General features: G+C 41.4%; 1 protein-coding gene and 1 long non-coding RNA gene across 3 annotated transcripts in view; one reads left to right on the top strand and one right to left on the bottom strand.

Moving 5' to 3' along the window:
• scube1 (signal peptide, CUB domain, EGF-like 1) overlaps positions 1–22904 on the bottom strand; it is a 282891-nt gene extending 259987 nt beyond the window's left edge. For both annotated transcript variants that reach the window (XM_043709201.2, XM_043709200.2), the window contains exons 1-2: positions 22728–22904; positions 17529–17651 (exon numbers count right to left, since the gene is read on the bottom strand). In XM_043709201.2, coding sequence (XP_043565136.1) covers positions 17529–17651; positions 22728–22872 — 268 coding nt within the window. In that variant the 5' untranslated portion in view covers positions 22873–22904. The remainder of the gene's footprint in view (positions 1–17528; positions 17652–22727) is intronic.
• LOC148146783 (uncharacterized) lies at positions 20243–25216 on the top strand. The gene is made up of 3 exons (XR_015760480.1): positions 20243–20894; positions 23634–23694; positions 24241–25216. It is a non-coding gene; the product is annotated as an uncharacterized LOC148146783 (long non-coding RNA).
• The last annotated feature ends 297 nt before the right edge of the window (positions 25217–25513 follow it).

Here is a 25513-nt window from a genome sequence, read left to right on the forward strand (position 1 = left end):
TGTAAAACTGAAAGAAAATCTAAAATCTCAAAAAACAAAAACAAATCCCTCAGCAAGATTCTTAACAACTGCTGTTTTGTATTTAACCCATTTACTTACAAGAAATTCTCTTCCTCCTTAACAGTAAACTGAATTCAAAAATCCTCTTTGGTTGGAAGGAGTGAGGGCACACAGTCTGTCAATATCTGTCTCCACAGAAACTGTTAATGTGGTTCAGTTGACCTCGAAGCTTCTGCCGTCAGTTCTCTCCCTCCAGATCAATCAGCCATGACTGGTACAGCTTTTGTTCACAGGTAATCTCCCACACAAAAGTAATTGAGACTAGATTTCAAGTTAGGAGTTCAAAGCTTTAATATCATAGTTACGAAGTTGCTTACATTTTTCCTGAAGAAAGGTGACATCAATAAAAAAAAACAAGTTCACCATATTGAACCCCTTTCTGTAAGTACATTCCCATGGTAATGCTAATCCTTAATATGAGGCATCCTTAATATCAGAAGTCAAAGTCTGATTAGTAAATAACTCATTCAAGTTTGCATATTCCCTTGAAAAAGAAAAAAAAATGCAAGGCTAAAGTAAACAAACAGGGGATTGAAACAAATTGTTTTACTCTTTCAAAATAAACAGTATAGATATGATGGACTGAACAGCTGCCTTCTGTGCTGTACTATTTCATGACTCTTGATTCAAGAGAGCGGTGACTTCTTTACTAAGATGTGGGACTAATCCAGACTGGAATTAATGGGAAACTATCCTGTAAATTGTTATTTATTCACAAAGAAAGCCTTTTTTTTAAAAATGAAGTCCATTGCTACTGTGAGTAATAGTAAATTATCTTAATATTGATCAAAGAACATTTTAAATCATGTGAAAAACAATGAACACATCCCAAGACAAATTAGGTAGAAGGTTTACATTTAAAGGTAAAAAAGACAAAACAAAACTTATTTTGTGCCCTCCCTCTTAAAAAAGATTCCAATTTTAGGAGGTGAAAAATAAAATTCAAGTACTAAAAAAATTACTTCTCTGTTGAATACAATCAGAAAATTAGAGTGTGTAAAATCACATTTTCAAATCATTACTGTTAACTGGAAAATCCACAAGCAGCCAGACACGACCAGCAGAACAGACACAGTTGACAGCATACTTGAAAACAATTGAACATTTACTCAGGCAGCAACCACAGTTCTCATTATTATTTGGCTTGTCTATTCAATAAAATTGACGATAGGTGAAAGTCAGGTATGTGGATGCCTGGTGCAAATCTTGTGCTATTCACCTTGTATTAGTTTAACAGTGAATTCACAAAGGCAGTAATACAAGCATTCTATTTGCTCACAGCAGAAATGAACCTATGGCAATATTGGAGAAACCTGAATGTCAAACCTTGCAAGACTAGCTCTTTTTCCCCAAATTCATCATATAGGATGTGGGCACAGGAAACCTGGATAGAAGCATATTGAATTACTTGTTCCTCAGCCCATTTAGATCGTGACTCATTAGAATTGCTGACTGCCCTGAAAAATGATGGAGACCTTTTGTTCAGCAGGAAGTGATGTGATGAATATTGTGTTGTGGTTCTGTTCGCGAGCTGGGAATTTGTGTTGCAGACGTTTCGTCCCCTATCTAGGTGACATCCTCAGTGCTTGGGAGCCTCCTGTAAAGCCTTCACAGGAGGCTCCCAAGCACTAAGGATGTCACCTAGACAGGGGACGAAACGTCTGCAACACAAATTCCCAGCTCGGCGAACAGAACCATAACAACGAGCACCCGAGCTACAAATCTTCTCACAATCTTTGAATGAATATTGTGTGTCTCCTTTATAGCACATGAGAGAGCTGCAGAAAAAGACGAGATTTTGGTGGGGTCTTGTTACATGAAGTACAACAGGGATAATGACCATTTGCAAAACAGAACATGACTTGATTGAGATTACAAAACAAAATCAGTCCAAAATACGGAGGAGAAAATAACAGAAAGAATTGTTCACTATCAGAAATTGGGCACATCGACAACATTGGCAGCTCTCATTCTACAAACAGTGAGAGCTGAAGGCATCTCAAAAGGGGAGCTTGAAATATATGTGGAGAAACCCTTCTTGGAAGAGTGGTGTTGGCATCATTCAGGCATGGACAGTCTGAGAGTCCAGGTGGATATGTTTCCTGCTGGTGCCAGGGTTCAAGACATCTGCTCTGGACTGGAGAGATACTTTCACTGGTCAGATCCTGCAGTCATTACATACATAAATAAAAACAAAGTAGGTGACACTAGGAAAGAGGTTCTGCATACAGAGTATAAATAGCTACAGCCCAAGCCCCATCACATCGATGCTACAGTCAGGAAAGCACAACAATCCCTCTATTTCCTCAGAAGGCTAAGGAAATTGAACACTCCACAAGGAATCTGACCAATGTTATAAATGCATCATAAAAAGCTCCCAATCCGGATGCATTGCAGCTTGGTATGGCAACTGCTCTGCTCAGGTTGTAAGAAATTACAATGTTCCCGCTGCCTCGGGAAAGCAGCCAACATAATCAAAGATCCCTCCCACTCTTCCATTAGGCAAAAGGTACCAAAGTTTGAAAACATACCAGATTCAAGAACAGCTTCTTCCCCGCTGTTATCAGACTTGCTCACTGACCCCTCGTATTAGAGTTGATCTTTCTCTGCATCTTTTCTGTAGCTGTACCACTATATTCTGCACTCTGTTCTATTATACTAACATACTTATATAAGGTCCGATTTACAAAGAACAATACAACACTGGAACAGGGCATTCGGCCCTCCAAGCCTGTGCTGACACATTTTGCTCTTTTATACTAATACTGCCTTCACTTACAGGATCGTATCCCTCTATTCCGTTCCTGTTCATATATTTGTCCAGATGCTTCTTGAGAATGACTATTGTGTCTGCTTCCACCATCTCCTGGGACAGTGCGTTCCAAGCACTCACCGCCTTTTATGTGAAAAAACTTGCCTCGCACATCTCTTTTAAACTCCACTCCACTCCACCCCACCCAACCTCCACACCTTGAACCTATGTCCCCTAGTAATTAACCCCTCCACTCTGGGAAAAAGCCTCATATTTCCCCCAGTCTATCCATGCCATTCAGAACCTTACAAACTTTTATCAGGTTGCCACTTAACCTGCTGTATTCCAGTGAAAACAAACCCAGTCTGTTTGATTTTTCTTCACAGCTAAAATCCACCATATCAGGCAACATCCTGGCAGTGGGCTACAGTCAATCCTGAACAGATACATTCTGGCACAATATGCTGAGCATGGGAAGGAGAAGGGCTTCTTTAGACAGGGTTCTGAGAGAGTATGCTACTAAAGATGGGTAGCCTTTGTAGCTTGATCCTTGGAGCTGCAGTAACAATGGGAGTTGCTCAGACAAGTAATGATTTAAAAGCAAGCTTCTATTTGCAAGAAAGTATCACCTGAGTCCTCAGACAATTTACTTTTTCAATGCCCATCACCAAGAATGTTACAAGAGCATCACTGCACCAAAACAAGTGAGTCCAAAGGATTTCATTGACAGTCCAAACCACACCAAGCAGAGAGAGAACCACAACATGAGGAAGATCTGCTCAAAGGCCTGAATAGGCAGGATGGGGTAGAGATTGCCATCTTTGCAATCCACACTTCACAGGATCTCTTCACACTTCCCCCATCTCCAAACTGATCATGGTGGGGGAACATTAAATTCCAAACAGCGAGTCTCCACAACATACACTGAAGACTGGAGCTCCAGATTACACTTCATTACTAACCAAGCATTTCCACTACAATTACAACATGGACATCTGCCTGAAGTAGAAAATTGTCCAGGTCTGTCTTGTTCACAAAGAGCTGGACAGATTCAGTCGAGCCTATTACCACCCCAACTGATCGATCCCTATTATCAGTAAAGTGACAGAAGCTGTTATCAATGGTGCAGTCAAGAGACATTTACTAACGAAAAAAATACTCAGTTTTAGCTCCAGTAGATTACAGACTTCATTCCAGCCTTCTTGAAAAGATGGACAAAAATAGCTCAATTCCAGCAGCAACATGAGAATGACTGTCAAATGTTGCCTTGATGTAAAATGCAATTTGGTGGTAAAATTGGGAAAATCTCTCCCCTATGTTGAGTTCTGAACCTCCCACAAAAGGAAGATAGGGACTAATCATTTCAGCCCCATGCTGCACAAGATCCTGAACATTGCCTCCTATGTTCAACCATTTTCAGCTGCTTCAGCAGTTCCCTCCAATGGTCAGAAGTGGGGGTGTTCACTGCTGACTGCACTACGTCATTCCATTTGGGAAAAAGTGAGGACTGCAGATGCTGGAGATCAGACTCAAAAGATGTGGTGCTGGAAAAGCTCAGCTGGTCAGACAGTATCTGAGGAACAGGACAGTCAAAGTTTCAAGCATAAGCCCTTCATCAGGAATGTTGGGGGTGGGGGGGCGGGGGTGTGGTGGGGGTTGCTGGAGGGGTAGGAGATAGTTGGGAATGTGGTTGGTACATAAAGGTCGGGGTGATGTGATAGATTGTAGCGGAGGGTGGAGCATTCCACCCTATCACATCACCTTCCCCCACCTTCATCTACCTATCGCATTGCTAGCTACCTTCCCCCCAGCCCTGCCGTTTCATTTGCACATCATTAAAAAATGGAACAGTTCATCCCATAAGCAGGAAGCTCTGGATATTCAGACTGGGGATGCTAAATAGCCAGTATCATTTGCGCAATCATGTTGAACGAGAGAGGATCTAACCATTCGCTCTTGACCATCCCTTACCATTGCTGAACTCCCAACCATCAACATCCTGGGGACTTTGCCATTGACAAGAAACAGCCTCACAAATACTGTAGCTGTAAGAACATGTCAAAAACAGCACATCTTGTAACAAGAGTTGCGGCTGTACAGGACATTGGTTAGGCCACTGTTGGAATATTGCATGCAATTCTGGTCTCCTTCCTATAGGAAAGATGTTGTGAAACTTGAAAGGGTTCAGAAAAGATTTACAAGGATGTTGCCAGGGTTGGAGGATCTGAGCTACAGGGAGAGGCTGAACAGGCTGGGGCTGTTTTCCCTGGAGCGACGGAGGCTGAGGGGTGACCTCATAGAGGTTTACAAAATTATGAGGGGCATGGATAGGATAAATAGACAAAGTCTTCTCCCTGGGGTCGAGGAGTCCAGAACTAGAGGGCATAGGTTTAGGGTGAGAGGGGAAAGATATAAAAGAGACCTAAGGGGCAACTTTTTCACGCAGAGGGTGGTACGTGTATGGAATGAGCTGCCAGAGGATGTGGTGGAGGCTGGTACAATTGCAACATTTAAGAGGCATTTGGATGGGTATATGAATAGGAAGGGTTTCGAGGGATATGGGCCGGGTGCTGGCAGGTGCGACTAGATTGGGTTGGGATATCTGGTCAGCATGGACGGGTTGGACCGAAGGGTCTGTTTCCATGCTGTACATCTCTATGACTCTATGACTCTAAGTGGCTCACATCCTGACTTCCCAAAGTCGAATCAAGGTACAGATCAGGAGTGTGTTGAAATTTACTCCATTTGCCTATAGAAATGCAGCTCTGGCACACAAACATCCCCCAAATAAAAACAATCTATTTGCCACCTTCCATACATCTTCTTCCAATGGTGTACTGTGACAGAAGTATATACCATCTACAAGATGTACTACAGCAACCCACTCAAGCTTCTTTGACAAAATTCTCCAAACCTTCAAAATCTGTCGTCTAGATGAGTGAGGATGTCAGGTACATGGCAACACCATCATCCCTGTTCACATCCAATTCACACACCATACTGATTAAAATACACCACAATTCTTTCTTGAGTGTGCTACCAGAACAGTCTACCATAAAGGACTGAAGTTCACTACACAGACTGCAGCAGTTCTAAGTGATGGCTCCCATTACTTTCTTAATGGCAGCTAGGGATAAACAATAAACACAGACCTTGTCGGTAATGCCCATATAAATTAATGATTTTTTTGCATAATGGCACTCAGATTGTAATGTGATTACAACAGGATGCCAACTACTCCTGGCCTAACCATCATTGATCATGGGGCATTTACATACTGACGTCTTGAATAAAGCACCATCTATCAATGAGGAAGAACAAAAGACAGACCATATAAGTTCCAGTCAAGATTAGAGTGGTGCAGGAAATGCACAGTAGGTCAGGCAGCATCCGAGGAGCAGGAAAATCAACGTTTTGGGCAGGAATCCTTCATCAGGAATCCCAAAACTTCGATTTTCCTGCTCCATGGATGCTGTGCATTTAAAGCACCACTCTAATCTTGACTCTAATCTCCAGCATTTGCAGTCCTCACGTTCACCTATAGAATGATAACCTACGGCTATCATTCCCATTCTTCTGGAACAGGAGAAGCAAAGGGAGAGGAACTATTACCTCAACCCATCTTCAGTGACAGAGGTAATCAAGTACATATTTGAAAAGTATCACAATGAAAACAAACCAAGTCTTGGAAGGAACCTTAAATGATTCAAAGAAGAATGTTATTCCTCATGCTGATAATGCATTTTTGCTCCCCAGTGTCCATTTGTCACAAGAGATTGTTTATTTCACAAGTGAATCCTCAGCTCACGCCCACCACTTGCATTAAAGTAAAATTAACAATTAACACTAGCAGACCAATTCTTGTCTGGATGGGACAACAGCAAGACCAAGATTCTCTGAATGTGGCATGTCATGGTCAAAGATAAAGACAAAGACAACAACCCTTTTAACTGAGCCAATGCATTTTGCATTTGTTATACATTATTTTACGCAATAGGCAAATGAGCTCAGGGAACTGTTTAAGTTTATATTTTTTGCCAGCAAGATCGGACAGGGACAGACATTGATTTTAGCGAATATGTGCAGGCGTGGAAGCCTGGAAAAATATGGGCCAAGGGGCCTGAGGAATAAAAAGGCACATTTGTTTCCTTTGGTAGTTTTCATGAGGAAAATCAGAAATACAATAGCAGAAAAAGCATTTGGTACGTATGCCAGTTGTTTCAGCAAACAACATTTCATCTTTTAAATGCCTTTATCGTGAAGAATTAAAATAGAGTGGAAATTGTGTTTCTATAAGACAGTTTTGTTCTGGAGCAACATATTTGAATATTTTCAGTATCACATTTGAAAAACATGGGGAAAAAACACAAATCCTTTCAAATGCTCCTCTGTTCAAAAACAGTAACCTGGAATTTACTGTGCGCATTGTTATATGACTGCTTAGTGACTTTAACTTTGCTTGTTAATTTTCTCCTTCCACTATTTTAATTGGCCCATTAATCTATTAAAATAGGAATTTGATATATATCTTTCTCCACAAATGAGAAAGATTGAGACTTACAGGCCAGTGCTTTTTTAAAAAAGAAGTTAATTCCTCTGGCCAAATTAGAAATGTATATTTTGATGTTTACAATCATTTCAGAAATCACTTAGAATTTGCTGCTAACCACTTTATTTCTACCTCTTCAGTCAAGGCAAACGGTTTACGCCAGCCTCTATGCAAACTAACTTAGTCAGTACACCTCCCAACTTGTTATATGTCAGTTTCCCAAATCTGCACAGTTTTCACTGACATTGCTAAGATCTAGACGGACAATGTGCGCTCAGCTCCATTGTGGCTTTATCTGTATAAATCTTAGCTTCCAGAAAACAGTTAGTTCATGCTTACAAATTCAGCACATGCATTTAGCAGCAATGCTGTGTTGATATCGTCTATGAATATACAGTAATCCTAAGTGAACTTGGTGAACTTGTTGCTGGCCCTGTTCATACTCATTCGTGAGGAAGTAAGATTTGATACAATACTAGCCCTTGTTACAAGTTACAAATTGCTAAAAATTAACTTTGGAAATATTTGAACAGAGGAGCAGAATCTTCATCTAATAATACAAACCATTATGGATAAATTTCAAAAACTCTCAAAAAACTATGATTCATTGGTATTGTTGTGGAAGTGGACCTGACCAGATTATGCTGAATTCATAAGAATATTTGCAACAAAAAAGATCTCCTTACATAAAGCCTAACCCAAGGATAAGAATCTGAAGTTTATTAAAACCGAAAGACGATTAGTAGCAATGTCGATTTATCATTACAGGAACATATTTACTGGATGCAATGAAATAAAACAGATTGATTTACCAAAATCTCAGGCTGGCTTCTGTTTAAAAATAAATCAAGCAGCAAAATTCTCATTGATTTAATCATTAAGGGCCAATATTTACCTGCCAATTAGTCAACACTGCCTTCTCCTACAGTATAAAATGTTGTTTCCTTTACATGTGTCCTTTTGAAAATTTCCTGATGAGTGCAAGATGAAAAACTTTAAGGAAATCTCTTCTTTTGAATCAAAATAACTGTTGCTGAACTGACAGTGACATTTAGCCTGAGGCAGTACTCCACTCACAGATCCCAAGTTTATATCAATACCTTGGTACATCACAGTTTATATTAATACCTTGTTACGTCACTGTAGTAATTAGCAGAGGGGTTTGAGCTCTGACATGCCAGAAAAGCTTGCCTAGCCATCTGCTAGAATTGGGAGTGAGTGAAAGAAAACCCCTGATTTCCACTGTTTAAAGAAAAGCTAACAATTTATTTTCCTAACTCTAACAGTGAACGCTAAACAAAAACTATTAAAAAATCCGAGACCCCTTTTTCTTCAAGAACCATTATCTGACCCCAATTCTATTAAAATGCAATTCCAATAACACAAATATTAAACATTAAATTAACTTAATCTCTCAAAGTCCATACAGTGCTTATACGCTGTCCGACTTCCAGTCTTCCAAACCTACTATTTCCTTTCATCCTTCCAATTCTGCTGTCTTCTCACTTTTTACTGCAAGTGCCTTTGTATAAAATTTATTGGTACCTTTAATAGATGATGTCTTCTGAGAGATTTCTTTTGAGAGCCCCTTTCATATAACATGTGCTCTCCGGTTCATTGGGCAGTCAGCTCTGACTGATTTTCAAAATGCCTTTCCTTTTGAGACCTCCAACATCATACCCTCTCATTGGTCCAATGTTGTCAATACAATAAAATACAAATTCAATTGTTTTTTGGTACCCTGGGAATAATTTAAATGAATTGGTTAAATTTAAATCCTGTTGCCTTAAAATCAAAACACAACCCCAAGTTGATTGTTACATATTGTCAGTTTTCAGCACTCTCCGCATCTGTCAGCTAATCACAGTCATGTGCTGTTACAGTCTCTCAGTTTAGAAAAGACACTTCTCTCAAAGTGATCATACACTTTTTCGACTTCATAATAACCTCAGACTTCTCAAATTATAACAAACTGAAAGTTCGAAGACAATACCAAAATTTCCCTTCTGGGTTGTGGGGGAAAAACAAAAAAGAAGAGGAGCATACACTTAAGAGTCAGCCAGGGAGCTGCAAAGTAAGTTTTAAAAAGACTATTAGTGAATCAGCGAGTGGCAGTGTGTCATAAGATTTTTTTAAAAAATCATTTCATACACACACCCCACATTTTGTGTTAAAATTGCCAATGGTCACCTTAAAACAGATCCAGGAGATTTGTTATATTTGCTACTTAACAGGTAAAATTGTGCGCTTCTCGATTTCTATGTTTTGCCAAGAACCACAGTCTATTTCTTACAAAGCTAGGCTTGATAAGACAAGTGGAGCCAAATCAACACCACCCAGGTTCAAAGCTTCCTCAGCCTAACTTGAAGTACCTTTTGAACCTCAAGGAACAGAAGCGAGCTCTAATTCACAGAAGTTGCCTGGGCCATTGAAGATGCGCAAGATATTTTTTCTATGAGTATCCTTACGTGGGACCCAGACTGATGTGAGGATTTCACAGGGATAAAGATAAGTGGCGAATGATGGACCTCCCTCTCCAATAGAGGCTGGAACCAAGGTTTGCAGTAGCAGCATCTAAATAGACACAAGTGGTGCATCAACAATAGCAGAAACACCTACTGTCACCATATAAATTAGATAGCACACTTCCACGTTAAACTTGGAGAGGGTCTGTACTGAAGAAATGGCCAGCCTCAATTCTATTGTACTTGCCCAGAAAGCTGCTCAGTGTTTTGTGACCAATGCATCCCTCATGCAACAGGCACAAATTAAATAAGATTATGCACAAAACTAGAAAAGAAAGTGCACAAAGTAATGCGTAAAGTATACAGTGCTCAAGTCAGACAATACCTTGAACATCATGTCCAAAGAAACAATGAAAAGCTTACAACTTGAAGACAATGCACACAAGTCACATTAAAATTGATTCGGAGATGCTTTCCACTTTAAGCCGGCAATTAGTGGTGTCGATAGTAGTCACAATCACCTGATGAAGGAGCGTCGCTCCGAAAGCTAGTGTGCTTCCAATTAAACCTGTTGGACTATAATCTGGTGTTGTGTGATTTTTTAACACATTAAAATTAACTGAGTATCAGAATATGACATTAAGATGACAAAAGAAAAATCAGCATTTTAACCTTGTAAGTAGACAATTGCAATGTTGCCTCATGGAGATAAATGAAGATATTACTGAGGAGAGATGACAGCACGTGCTTTTGACATCATGAAAGAAAATGACTGATAATGGCAGTAATGATATTAAAGTGTGAAACAAAACTGAAGTGATAAAGAATAAACTTTCCAGTGGCTGGAGACATATCAACTGCAAAGGAACACAACTGTGGTCATTGGAGTCCAGTTTTGATGATTTTGATGGCATTATTGCATCATTACAATAGTTGTTCAGAGACGCACCCATGATGATATAATACTTCTAGCTGTTTCATCAATGACGTTCCTATCTTATTAGGATTAATGTGATGTTCTCCATTCAGGATTCTGTACAACGTAATGGTTCTGAAAGGATCAATAATCCAAATACCTTCCAAATCCACGAACAAGTCCATCAAGAAGGACAGAGGCAGTCATGGGGGACATGCAGGTAGAGGCATTCCCTCCAAGCCACGCATCATCTGACTTGGAAATTTATCACCGTTCCTTCAGTGCCACTGGGTCAAACTTCTGAAAGCCTGTCCCTCAATTTAATCTGCATTTTGCTACACAAAACTGCAGCACTTCAAGGAGGCAGCTCAACACCATCTTCTTAAGGGCAACTAGGGATAAGCAACAAACACTGACCAGCCAGTGACAACCAGATCCCACGAGTGAACTGGAAAAATTATTGAAGACTGCAAAAAAGTTGCACTTAATTTAATGATGTCACGTTAACTTGAGGGGAAATAAGACAAAACATCTTACAACTTTGTCAAGCAAAGACCAATTTGCAAAGTCTCCTCGGTTTTATAAAGTTTCTATCTTACTAACATGTGAACATGCAATTATCTATATCTCACAAAGACAAAGGATCCACTTGTTGAAACTCACTAGTAGTGGTTCCTTTACTGCTGCAAACCAAATACATCTTAGACCCAGTGAAGCAAAGAAGATTGATGGCAACATTATTCTACCCACACCCCCATACCAAAGATTCCAGTGTCCAACTCTATTCACAGTGCCTTCACCAATGAAGAAGCCTGTACCAATCTGCAGTAAAAACCAAATACCATCCAAATCTTGGCTGACCAAATTCAACCAGTGTGATCCAAGCACCAGATGAGGAACATATTGAACAGGACAAAACAAGTCTCCTTTTGCTCTTCAATGCTACCATCATTAAAAAGTCCCCATCATTCTTCCAGAGACACAGTCAGAAAACTCATTTATTTACTATTAGGATTTTGCACATGGGAATAATTTCCAAAGGGAAAATCTCATCTCTAGTGAAACCCAGGATCTTAAGTTCCCAGAAGCTGCTTCCATGGATCTAGCACCATGGTTAACTAAATTGGATGCATCCAGTTTCTTAACTAACTCTGAACTACTGGAGGGCATTCTCTACAATTTGTGTCTGTTCTAGGTGTTCCTTATAATTGCAAGTGCACTGACTGCCAAATTGGAAACTTGTGACATGCTCACTCCACCTAGCTGCAGTAGTTTGAATGAAGCCCTCAAAAAGATGACCAGAAAGCTTTGAGCAGTTTACCTCTGTGGAGCTAGGAGGAGGATAAGGTCCTCCTGGCTGTAAGAATTTACTGTGAGTCACTACCAACCCAATCCACCATCTCAGGGAGTAAGCAGGGTTGGAATACACATGTAAAAGTAGGAGCAGTGGTCAGGAAATCCTGGGGCCAAAAGATGAGGAAGAACACATTGCTGACATGAGGACACATAGAATTGACCTTGATTGAAGAACCAAAAGGTGCTGGATATCTCAGTATATGTTTTACAAGGAGGAGCTTTACAGAGCAGCATTCAGGACTATCTTCAGCAGTATAGGAATCAATGGACCATTCTTTAGTATACTTTGTAGTACCAAAGACTGCCCTGATCATTGTTCAGCCACGTATGTTTCAGTTATTTTTTTGCCTGCACAGCTCATCAACTGCAACCACCCAGACACTGAATCCTCCTTGCCTCATGTGATAGCAAATAGTTGTGACTGGCAGATGGGATTGGTGTTGGTAATAAGCAGCAGCATGCACTCTTCCTCCACGATAATTAATTTTCTAGCATTGCTATCAATGTAAAAGCTGTGATCTCATTTTGGACACATAATAAAATGATCAATTGAATCGCAAAAGTAGGTGCCCCTCTACACCAAAGACTGCAGTGGTTCGAGGTGGCAGCTCACCATCTTCTTCAGGGCAAATACAGACAGGCAACAAATACTTGCCTAGCCACTGAAGCCCACATCCCACGAATGAACAGAATATTCCCCTCTCCTGTGGAATTAGACCGGAGATTGGAATGTTCTCTACTTGAGCTGCTTTGGACCACATGAGCAGAGCTTCTTGGATATCTGCATAGGCAGCTGTTCCCATCCTCTTCCTGAGCGGAGGACTTCTGCTTGTCAAATAGTTCCACGATGTTCACCTTGACATTCTTGGTGATGGAATCTCCCACTACTTTGTGATGGAGAAAGTGAGGACTGCAGATGCTGGAGATCAGAGTTGAAAGCGTGGTGCTGGAAAAGCACAGCAGGTCAGGCAGCATCCAAGGAGCAGGACTTTTCAAACATAAGCCCTTTGTCCTGATGAAGGGCTTATGCCCAAAACGTTGATTCTCCTGCTCCTTGGATGCTGCCTGATCTGCTGTGCTTTTCCTGCACCATACTCACTACTTTCTGATGTAAACCTTTTGCTTTACACTCGTGTTCCACTTGCAATATCAAATTCACTTGGTCTCCAATCAATAGCACTCTTGACTTTGAAATCGGTTTAGCCATACTTGCAGTTTCACAGAGAGATCTTGATGTCGAATGATGGCTTGCCTGTACAAATCATGGCCAACTCCACTCCAATCCATTGACATGACCATATGACAAGCTTGTACAGGTTAATTTACTCTGGAGCTACTGATCTGGACTCTTTATCACGGGCATCCTTCGACTGATAAGTGTCCAGTGGGAATGGCTGGCAACTTTAACAACCAGCTTTTCAAGTTATCTGATTTTAATTCATCACACAATTAAGAAGTGGCCAGAAATCTACCACTATTTTTGGCTATTGATAAGTAGAGCATTTAGAAAAACATAATATGATCAAGCAAAATCATGGCTTCATGAAAGGGAAATTATGCCTGACAAATGTATTACAATTCTTCGAGGAGGTAACAAGCAGGAAAGATAAAGAATATCCACTAGATATATTGCATTGGGATTAGCAAATGGCATTTGATAAGATAGGATACACTGGAATACTTACTAAGCATATGTCCTTGGTATTACGGGTGATATATTAGCATGGAGAAAGGATTGGCATCTAATTACAGACAAAGTTTGGATAAGCGGGAGTGGGCATTTTCAGGATGGCAACTTGTAACTAGTGAAGTGCCACAGGGATCAGTGCTGGGTCACAATCACAGTCACAATATCTTTACACGACTTGGGCAAGGCTTAAAAACTGTAGCCAAGTTTCCAGAACACACAAAAACAAGTGGGAAGGCAGTGGCAAGGATGACAGAGTCAAAAGGGATATAGACAGGTTAAGTGAATGGGCGAAAACTGGCAGATGGAATAAAATGTGGGTAAATGTGAGGTTGTGCACTTTGGCATGAATAGAGGAGCTGAATATTATTTAAAAGAACAAAGACTGTCAAAAGCTGCAGCAGAGAAGGATTTGGGTTCCTCATGAATGCATCTGAAAAAGAGAGCATCCAAGTTCATTGGATAATGAGGAAGGCAAATGGAGTGTTGTCCTTTATTTCAAAGCGATTGCAATATAGATGTAGTAAGGTTTGCTAAGACTACAGCAAGGCACTAATCAGACCACAGCTGGAATACTGCAAACAGTTTTGGTCCCCTTATCTAAATAAAGTATACTGGCATTTGGAGAAAGTTCACTGGGCTGACATCAGTGTTTATGTCATGATGTTCCTTTTCTAATACTCAGTGTGGCAAGTAGTTGTATCAGAGCTGTGCTTAATGTGTTCTGTTCCATTAATCTCAAAATACAATTGGATTCAGCTCAGCATTCATGCCTAAACAGCCTTCAAGTCAAGTTCAGCCCAACAGCCTGAATATGCCTACTAGGGTGCAGGTCACAGTCATAGAATTGACATTGCCCCAAAATCTAATATTCAGTGGGCAGTATGGTGGCTCACGGCACCAGGAACCCGGGTTCAATTCCAGCCTCAGGCAACTGTCTGTGTGGAGTTTGCACATTCTCCCCATGTCTGCGTGGGTTTCCTCTGGGTGCTCCATTTTCCTCCCACAATCCAAAGATGTGCAGATTAGGTGAATAGGCCATGTGAAATTGCCCATAGTGTTCAGGGATGAGTAGGGTAGTGCATTGGCCAGGGGTAAATATAGGGTAGGGGGATGGGTCTGGGTGGGTTACTCTTCGGTGGGTCAGTGTGAACTTGTTGGATCGAAGGGCGTGTTTCCACACTGTAGGGATTCTATGAACTGACATACATACTAAATCCTTGTTTAAAGTGAACACATTTAATGTTGCTTCATTTCAATGTTGTTCAGTTGAAGGAGCCTGTAACTCATTAAGTATCACAAGATTTATTTAAAGTCTGTTCGCTGCACTCTCCAAGTTACAATCTCTGCCATGTTTCTTCTGAAATTACTTCCAAAGCTACTCTTGTTCACTGCCTTTCTCCCAACACAATATTAATGTCCAGGATATGAAAATGGCGGGCAGGAGCATTTTAAAACATTTTAAAACTTCTTTAAATGTAATTTCAGTTACCAACATAGAATTCGACAATATCAAAAGTTTTAACTTAGAAGTATTATCTTTCAATATTTGTAGATTTTTGATAGATGATACTATCTAATGTGATCAGAAAAAATGTCTGAAGACTAATGAAATGAGGGAACAGAACATGGATATTAAGAGTTAACTGGGTTTGAATTGTGTGTATAAATATGAGGAGCTGGTGGTAAGTGAAGTGATTTTTATGGAGTTAGCTAATGGAAAAGTGTGGACTTGAATTCTGTTTAAATACAGCTACCTTTCTGAGTATAACAATAGGGAAGCTTCCCACACAACTGAACCAAATATCTAACATGGACTCCCATGACAACTAATGTTTCACTTGAACTTGAGATTTTCAGGAAGGCAACCATAACATTGGGTGACAACTCATTGTACCAGTCTTTTGATGTTCCACTAGCCAAAAATAGGTTAACTTCCTTCTTTTCCACATACCTCGTTGACATTGTTCGAGGGAAGTGGTGGCTCTTCCCCAACGAAAGCTCACAGAGACTCCGCTGGAGATTGTAATCTCGTGTATTCAAGCATTGTTGAATTTCTTGACTTTTTCTCAGATGAACAAATGGACTACACAACAGTGGCTACAGATATTCATCTGAGTTTTTTCATGCTTTCCAACATCTTATATGGAGGTTTTCTAAATAAGTATCATCCTGAAGTCAATAATCTGCTCATTGAGAGTGCTGAAAGGAGTTGTTTCGCATAAAAATAATGTGAAGAAAAATGCTGCTCCTATTGAAATTAAGCAAACATCACAAGCTCATTCCTCACCTAATGCCACAGGCAGATGAGTAGATTGTAAACCCCTACTTCTTCCTAGAAAGAAGCTAAATTATTCTAGGTGTCACTGAATAAAGCTTAACCTTCTCAGGTACTCAAAAAGACTACTCTGTTCTTGCAAAATATAAACCCATTTCCAACCTTTATATACTCTCAAGTTATTGAACATGTCATGCAAATCTTGCAAATTCTTGCCCATCATGTCCATAACTCCCAATTAGGTTTGTGACTGTCAGAACTGAATCACTACAGCCAAAGCAGCAAGCTCTGTCCTCTGTACCTATGATGCTTTATACCTCTTTTCCTTCTGCAGCTTTAGAGATGGTCAACCATATCATTTTCCCCAATACCTCTCATCTGCTGGCCAGCACTTCTGGTGGATCTAATTTTGCTGAATCTATTCCTATCTACCCAATCACAGCCAGATCTGATTAAAATTTTTAAAACTCCTTTAAACAACAAGAGCAATGAAACTGGCAAAATTGGAAGTAAAAAAAAATTTGCTGAGGGAAGAAACACAATGTGGAGAAAGCAGGTCTGTACACCTATCATCGGTAAGGGACTTTCTATATGTAGCATTGCAAAATGTTCCACACTCCTGAGGGATACCACTTTCACTCTCCTCCTTCAAAACTCTCAATCAATTGGTCTCGGTAACTTTAAAAACATAACAGCTTGGCATTTTTTCATGTCCCCAGTTCTCATGCAATTCATCATTCTTTTCCGTTATAAAAATATTGGAACTCTCTTCTGTATATCGATTGCAAGCAAATAATTTATGAAGCACTGCACTGAGAAAAACATAAAGTTCCTAAAATAAGTTTGAACATGTAATGAGATCAAGAGAGAGGGGAATTTCACATCAAACTTTTAATCTCCAAGGAAAATCACATCAGAAAAAGTTATTTTTTAATGTGTACATCAGAAAACAATTTTGGAAACATGACAGTCGATGGGAAATTGAGTTGCTGATCATTGTCAGCATTATGCTTAGACTAGAAGGCTAAGAATCTCAGGAATTGAGATAGTTGAGTCATTATTCTGGATCATCAGGTAAATATTTCATTTCCTCTCTTTCTCCCCCAGACAGCCTCACCTGGATCAAGAACATCATGTTTGTGCATGTTCGGAAGGGGCTGCTTCAGAATCCTCAAAAAGAACATTTCTATTCCGAGATAGACTCTAAAATTTCACAGTGGATACCAAAGCCAATTGCTTCATTTTTCATCCAGCAGACTAAGGAATAGGTTGTAAAATGTGTTTAGAAAAGTGAAAATTTTAGCCAAAACGTTAAGTTCATTCAAAAGTAATGATTGCAGACAAGAAATGGAGAGCAAGATTTACAATATATCCAATGAATTTAAATAATTTGCAATCCCAGAGGTTAGAGGGATTTATTTGATATTTTGAATAGAAAGATGTTCACATGATGAAGTCAATTTACCTTCACATTGCTTCCCATCTCCTTTATAGCCTGGTTTGCAAATGCATTTGTAGGATTTAGGCGTATTTTGACAGATTGCATCGATGTGACAGTCATCTGTTCCTACTGCACATTCATCCACATCTAGAACCAGATCAGAAAGATACGTCAGCGAGATTTTAATCAAATTACAGAGACACAATGGCAGCATTAGGTATTAAAAGAACAAGTCACATCTTTGGTGTACATGACATTTTTTTTTAAAAAGTTGATAAGATCAATTGCAGTGGTCCATATTGGTTGCTTAGTAACCAATAACCACGATATTCTCTGCATCACTGGCTTGACCTTTTTTCTTTACAAGCACGCAAAATTATTTTCAATCTGGGGTTGGGAGTGGATCTTGAAGCATCTTGCACAGTCAGCATGCAGAAATTTAGCCCTATGTTATTTCTTGGTGACTTTGCAGTGAGCCATTTGATCCATCTGATCTACACCAGTACTTACTTTCCACACAACCCTTCCCCCAATTTGTCGTCTGTATCAGCATATCCGACTATTCATTCAAACTTCCAAACTGATTTAATTTTCTTCCTCTTAAAACAAAAAAATAACATTTGTATTTTTCAATGTGAAAAGTAACACAATCCATGCTAAACACATTTCGATAACTATTGTCGAAATTTTTCATCTCGTACTCAGCACAACTTGGAAGAATACTAATTTAAAGAGAAAACCAACATTTATGCTATATTATGAGGGGAGGATGCTGTATGATTTCCAAGTACACTTGAATTATTGAAATGCTGCCATGAAAAATGCTTGGGTTAATGATGACTGAAAGTTAACTGTCAGGTTTTGTTTAAATTTTAAACCAAACAGGTTGACTCCAGTTGGTCAAAGCATTGCCCTGAAAGGCTATCACACATTTTCTGGAGTTGAAACAGGCACAGCACGTGTACATGGTATTTCTAACTATAAATTGGGTGTGTGTGTGTGTTTTTATTATATATATTGGTCAGAGTATTGAGTATATGAGTTGGGAGGTCATGTTGCGGCTGTACAGGACATTAGTTAGGCCACTGTTGGAATATTGTGTGCAATTCTGGTCTCCTTCCTATCGGAAAGATGTTGTGAAACTTGAAAGGGTTCAGAAAAGATTTACAAGGATGTTGCCAGGGTTGGAGGATTTGAGCTATAGGGAGAGGTTATTTTCCCTGGAGCGTCGGAGGCTGAGGGGTGACCTTATAGAGGTTTACAAAATTATGAGAGGCATGGATAGGATAAATAGACAAAGTCTTTTCCCTGGGGTCGGGGAGTCCAGAACTAGAGGGCATAGGTTTAGGGTGAGAGGGGAAAGATATAAAAGAGACTTAAGGTGCAACTTTTTCTCGCAGAGGATGGTACATGTATGGAATGAGCTGCCAGAGATTGTGGTGGAGGCTGGTACAATTGCAACATTTAAGAGGCATTTGGATGGGTATATGGATAGGAAGGGTTTGGAGGGATATGGGCCGAGTGCTGGCAGGTGGGACTAGATTGGGTTGGGATATCTGGTCAGCATGGATGGGTTGGACCGAAGGGTCTGTTTCCATGCTGTACATCTCTTATGACTCTATGACTCTATATATAGTTTCAGTACATGCAAGTTGCCATATTGCTAATTCTTCTGACAATTCCAATTGTTATCAATGTGATTCTTTACTACCCCGGATTATCCAGCAAATCAAGTCCAATTGTAGCATTGTGTCTACTGTATTTGAAAGATCAAGCGGGTTTGGTAGTCAGTATCTTGTTTGTTGTAAGCAGCCAAAAAGATACTATTTGATAAGGTCTGCCACTCTTTGAGATGCGTGGCTTATAAACCCACCATCATGATATTCATATGCAGGAGTGTTTCATTCAATTGTGCTAGAGACAGAATGTGTCTTTGGCTTGGCGGCGCCATACCCGATAATAGTGACTAACACTGGGGCTGCGATTGTATAAAACGGCATGGAAACGACCTGATAAAGGAGCAGCGCTCCGAAAGCTAGTGCTTCCAATTAAACCTGTTGCACTATAACCTGGTGTTGTGTGATTTTTAACTTTGTACCCCCCAGTCCAACACCAGCATCTCCAAATCATGGATACCTGTCAGATACCTTACTCGGTTCCTCGGGAGTAGAATGGACACTTTCCCGGACTAACAGTGACAGCCTTTAGTTGATGAGTTTGGCTGATACACAGCAAGAAATGATCAGATCATCCAGGAAGGCTTAGAGGCGCCCTAGCTCCGGCGTAAGCTGGCAAAGGTGAACAAATGGCTTGGGCTCAGTTCACCAAGTGCCCGGAACTATAGGAAGTCAAAGCTGACATTTTAAGTTACTTGAAATAAAACCTTCACCAAACATCGTTAAGAAATAAACAAATACCCAAATTCCAACAGTGGGCTAATTTAGATTTTCGTTCAGAGATGTGCTCCGCTTCACCAAAACCTCTTCACTTTGTGGCATCGCATTCACGAGAATTGGGCTCCAACATATTTGGATATACCTGACGCAATTTGCCAGAGAAATCCGCCCAGAAGTACACTCCCAATCAATAGCAGCTTGGAAACAAACTGCGTATGTCGAATGTTTTTTTTTTAAAACACACTGGGGCTGAATCAAAAACGAACTTTTAAAAGCTAACGATCCTGCACTTTAAATGTAAATGCATTTTATTTTCAATAACAAAAAAATAGCTGCTGACGATTCGCACATTCTGCTGCCTCTCCTTCAGAAGTAGACAGTCGTGTGTACAGATTCTGGTTTGTCCAAACTCCAGTTAGCAATCCCAGTCTGCTGGGCTGGGGGGAACGTGGTCTGTAATGCTTCCTTGTCGAGGTTGGAGTATCCCATGGGGCCAATATTGCGAACGGATGGGCGCAACATATGTATGCATTGTGAGTGATGGCTGTGACAGCGCGATGTCACTGTTAACCGCGGGGGAACATTGCAGCGGCAGCACCCAGCGGGCAACCCCCCCCCCCCCCCAGCCCCGGAGGGGGCTTCATGTCATTGGGAGAGAGAGAGAGAGAAATAATTCACCCCTGTTCTTGCGAAGGTCGCCTCTTTCTGACCAAATCTACCGCACCTTGAACTTTGGGAGGAAGTGAGGAGCTAATCGAGAGGCAACGTCGCGTTAAATGGTGACATTATTTCTGCTCGAATCCGTTTGATTGTCGCCAGAGACGGCGATAACAAACCAGCGAATATTTTTCTGTTTTCATCATTAGACCCACGGCCTCACAACGTCAAAGTTCGCTCAGTCCCACTTCTGACCTTGTTACAGCAATCCCACAGAGTCGGTTCGGGCATTTCCAAGCCCTTGCTGCCGAGCGTTTGGTGTCTGGAGAAGGCCTGGGTGGGTATGACAGGTGGGGTTACTCCCGCCTGAGACGGTGTGCGTACTAAAACAAACCCCGGGGCAGCTATTTGGAATTAGAAAATCTCAAACTTTTGAGAGCATTGATTTTTACATCAAACTACAGCGCACGGTGAAACTAACTTGCTAAGTATTTCCGTTAAAAAAAAAGAATGACTCCAGATTTGGGAGTCGGTCTTGAAAAGAATACCAAAATCGGTCGAGATTTTTTCGAATTTGGTTTGTATTGGAAGTTGACGGAGAGCTGTCGCATGCGCCTTGATGTAGCTAATGCTAGTGCCGCTGGACTATACGGCGGCTCTATTTACTGGCACTTGACTAGTCTTCGATTTATTCACGGTATAATGATCCATCTGTGTCTGGGACACAGTCAGACAGTTCCTCCCCGAGTCTGACGGCCAAAGTAAATACGAGGATACAACACAGAAAATTGTACCAAACTACGCGCGTTTTGTACTATAACTCAATAATTCTGCCGCGATGGACGTTTTAAAAGCAAAATAGCCTCGATCTGTCTGTAGGGTTCATTGATACTACATTTAGTAGAATACAATGGTCCATTACATGACAATAATAGCAACTTAATGAGCGTTAAAATGCTACGCGAGTCTTGAATGGGTGCGACCTCATTTATTCAGAGACAATTATTCAAAGCCCTTACGGAAACAACCACTCTCCTTTTTGTTTGGAAAAAAATAATAAAAAAGAAAATCAATTGAATTTGCCGACTCAGTCAAGTCTAAACCCTGGTCTCAGCTAAATGAGAGTGCACTCCAGCAGAAGATGGATGCAGCCAAGCGGAAAAGAAAAACTGCCGTGTCATATTTTGACTCATTATCAAGTGCTATTTTCATAAGGAACTTGACAGCTGGGATCCTTGACACTGCCATCGCCTTCAGAATTACTTTAAATGAGTCTAAAAGGGTTTTTTTTTCATTTCGGCTTGAGGGAGTCACTCCGCGATGTGTTAAGCAATAAGCAAGAAATCTTCTCCGTTTCTTCAGGGAATTATTCCTCTAATGATTACAACATAGAATTGTGTGAAGATTAACCCCCTCAGTTTAATTAATGCAACTTTTGCAAAGGCTCTTACACGGTATACCTTGTCAAGTAGAATGCCTTAGTACTCATTCGCGTGTCTTTCAGGTCTGTCAGATTCTAAAGATATAACACTTTTTTAAAAAAAAGTCAAGCCGATCGTGTGTCCGAGGTTTCTCATTAACCAAACCGCGCAGAGAAATTCAACAATTCTCAGCGACCGCACACAAACTTTCAAAAGGAAATCTCCACAGTTGGTTTCCAAAACATGCAGAGCGCGTTTACCACAAAAATAATGTTTTATTAATCCCGATGACGCAGAAACTGTTACAAAAAAAAACTTGAAAAGGAGTCGCAGATTAGCATTAAAATGCGAACCGGCCACAGCTCCTTTGTTCCGTGCCTCACTCAGGTATTTTATTTTGTCCCTTGACCAGAAATAAAAGTAAAAATTAACGCACGTTAGTACCTCTGGACATTACAAACATTTTCTCGCCAAAGAGAAAGGAAGGGGGGTTTATAGTTAGCTACAGATTTGAACATATTGACTAGATCTAACTGTTAAACTCCATCAAAAACCCACGATACAAAAAGGGAGACCGCAAACCTGCATTCACTGGCAGCTCCTCACATTTCCCCCACTGACAAGCACTCACACCCTCCTCGCTGAAATTAAACAGAGTGAAATTTCCCTTTTGCAGAATTTTCAGAAAGGAAACGGTTGCACACACACACACACACACAGTCAGAAGGTAGATATTTCGGAACTCTTACCGACGAGCGCCCCAGATCCCAAGGAACGACAAGTATTTAACAGGATGAAAAACAAACAAAAGTGCCATGAAAAACAAACAGTGCCCATAATGATATGATTCGATGCTGAGTGTTTCTTTGATAAGACGCGTTTGGACTGAGACATTGACCAGCTGACAGCCTCATTTTCATGCGGGAGCGTCGGTTGGGGGGGGGGGGGGGGGAGTGCCGCGGGGGCGCGCTCGCACGGTCACGTCGCGACTGCTGGCAGGCGCGCGCCTGCGAGCTCGGGGTCTGGAATGTGGGGGGAGGAGGAAGGCTCCCACTCTGGACGTGCGCGAGCCCCTCCAAACGCCCCGTGCGCGCGTCCGGGGAGGTGGTGGCTCGAAGGAGCGCGCGTTCAGGGGCTGGGAAGGGGAAAGCGCGGGGGCGCGCAGGGAGGGAGGTGGATGGGGTTTGGGCAGCCGGTGATTGAGTATCCATCTCCAGCTATTTCCTCATAGCTCCCTACTGCTAACAGATCCAGGCTGCCGACTTCACCATTTGCCTGGCACCTCTCTCCCTCCTGGCATCCACCACTTTCCTATCACCTTCCTCTCTTCCTAGTATCTCTCCCTCCTGTGATTCCTCCACGTTAGCCTGACGACTGCTGGGATTTCACAATCCGTCCGTGAGGAATTCCCAACGCTGAGCCAATTCGAGTCGGCAGGCGCCAGTGTCCAACTCCGATCTCCCTGACAACCAAAGGGCGATTTTATCCTAGAGGTCAGAACAAAGGGATATGGTTAAATTCGAAACAAATATTATAACATGAGGTTCCAACATTCTCATAAACGGCCCTGTAGGTGCAATAAGTGGTATTTGTAAATGCAAGGGGTAAGCTAAGCCCTTTTTACCATCTTAGTCACTATTCCATCTTTCTGCTAGCTTCCTGTCAAATCTCCAATAATTTGGATGAATGAAAACTTTCGAACGCAGATCGATACTGGTAAGAGATACAAATAAGTTGTCAAAGTTACCGATTTATTTGCTGCTTTTTTTTGTCGGGGGAGGGGTGGATCTTGGGGAAAAAAAAGTCAGGACATGAAAGCGACTGTTTTCCCCCTGTGATAAAATATTAGATCAAATATCTTAGCGATGAGTTAAAGTCATTAATTTTGTGCTCTCTGCGGACATCATTAACCATTGATTGTAGGTTCACCCCAACTGGGACGCTTGGCTGTTAGCTTATGAACATAACTTTATTGTGCTTTCCAAATTCGGTGACGAAACAAGAGCATGGCTTCCCTCATCTTTCAGAAACTAGTGAAAGTTACAATCGTCACGAATTAAAAATTTCAGCTCAAATTAACTTCTTACCCAGGACTTTTTTTTTGTTCCAGCTCAGTTGTCAACAAAGCAAACATTAATAAGCGCTCTTCTCCGACCTGTTAAAGTTCCAAAGGGATCTGCTGTTAGTCTAAGGTCCATTGAGGTATAAGCGAGCAGGTTAGTCTCAACGAGTGAAGTGTTCTGATTCCTGTCTCATTTTAAGTTCCAGGTGTTCAATCGTAACTGTTGACTACAAAGTGAACTTGAAAACGAGTTGGATCGAGGTTTTCGGGGTCTGTCTGTTTCTTATGAAGAAACAGAGCCACGGGGAGAGCCAGAACATTAGTAGGTACCCCATTAACGTTTGCCCAAAGGAGTTGTTCAGAAAGAAGGTGTTAATGTTGGCGTGGTGCTAGTGATGAGGAGCGTATGGTCGAGATGGCCTTAGCATCACTCCCGATGGTGAGGGAAAACGAGGAAGCTGAGCCTGGAGTATGAATAAAACAGTCTGTATAGGTTGACGTTTAAGTTATGGGAACTGGGAGACCAAGAGATAGATGACTTGTGGTTGTTTAGTTTACCGTTGATACAGGCATTGCTGAGTGTTTGAGGCAGGGTGAAAGTATTTTCTTGATGGAGAGTGGAAGCCCAGTTTGGGGTTGAATAATATTGAGGTCACAAAAGCGATTTGGTTTAACGTGATATCGGCGAGAGGCGGGTTGAATTGATGGCGAGGACACCGCTTTTTGTTGGGGATGGTCTAGGTAAGGCTAATGTTTAACCAAAAGAAATTGTATCCCCCCCCCCCCCCCCAATCTCATTGTTGAGCTAGTAGACCCAGAATGTATCGGCTTAGAAGGCGCACGGTAGGTGTCTAACCGAGCGAGTACCGCTATTATTCTTGTGGCATCTTACCCAGTGATTTTAATATGACAATGGGTCGTGTAAGGGGAACGCAGGGCAAAAGGACAAGCTCAGTTGGCCCGGATACTGATTTATAAGCAGCCATCTAAATACACGAGGAGCTCCCCATGAGCTGAGTTGGAGTGTGATGCTGGAAAAGCACAGCCGGTCGGTAAGCATCCGAGGAGCTGGAGAGTCGAAGTCTCGAGCAAGAAGGAAGAGCTTCCCAGCCAATTAACAAGGGTGATTGGAAAGTGAAATCGCAAATATATATATATTGTCCTCTTCCCTGTCATTAAAGCCTCATTATCCATTTAGCTGGAGCGGTTTCCACATGCAGGTGGAATTGCAGCCTGTTTATTTTACTGAAATGGAAAATTGCACCAGGGTATTTGTTTCACTGCAAGCCCTTACGGAGATCAGAGGGAGCCGCCGTTTCAGTTTATTTTCACAAGTCTGGCAGGTTTCCCTCGGAGCGTGTCGAGCGCTGACGGGGACGGGGGGAATGGGGGGGGACGGGGGGGAATGGGGGGCGGGGGGAAATCTTCTGGTGCTGTAATTGCATCCATACACACAAACCCTGGCCGTGCTTC

Source organism: Chiloscyllium plagiosum, unplaced genomic scaffold (genome assembly GCF_037043375.1).
Source record: "Chiloscyllium plagiosum isolate Xiang-an unplaced genomic scaffold, Cpla_swu_hap1 HiC_scaffold_19, whole genome shotgun sequence".
Lineage (NCBI taxonomy): Eukaryota > Metazoa > Chordata > Chondrichthyes > Orectolobiformes > Hemiscylliidae > Chiloscyllium > Chiloscyllium plagiosum.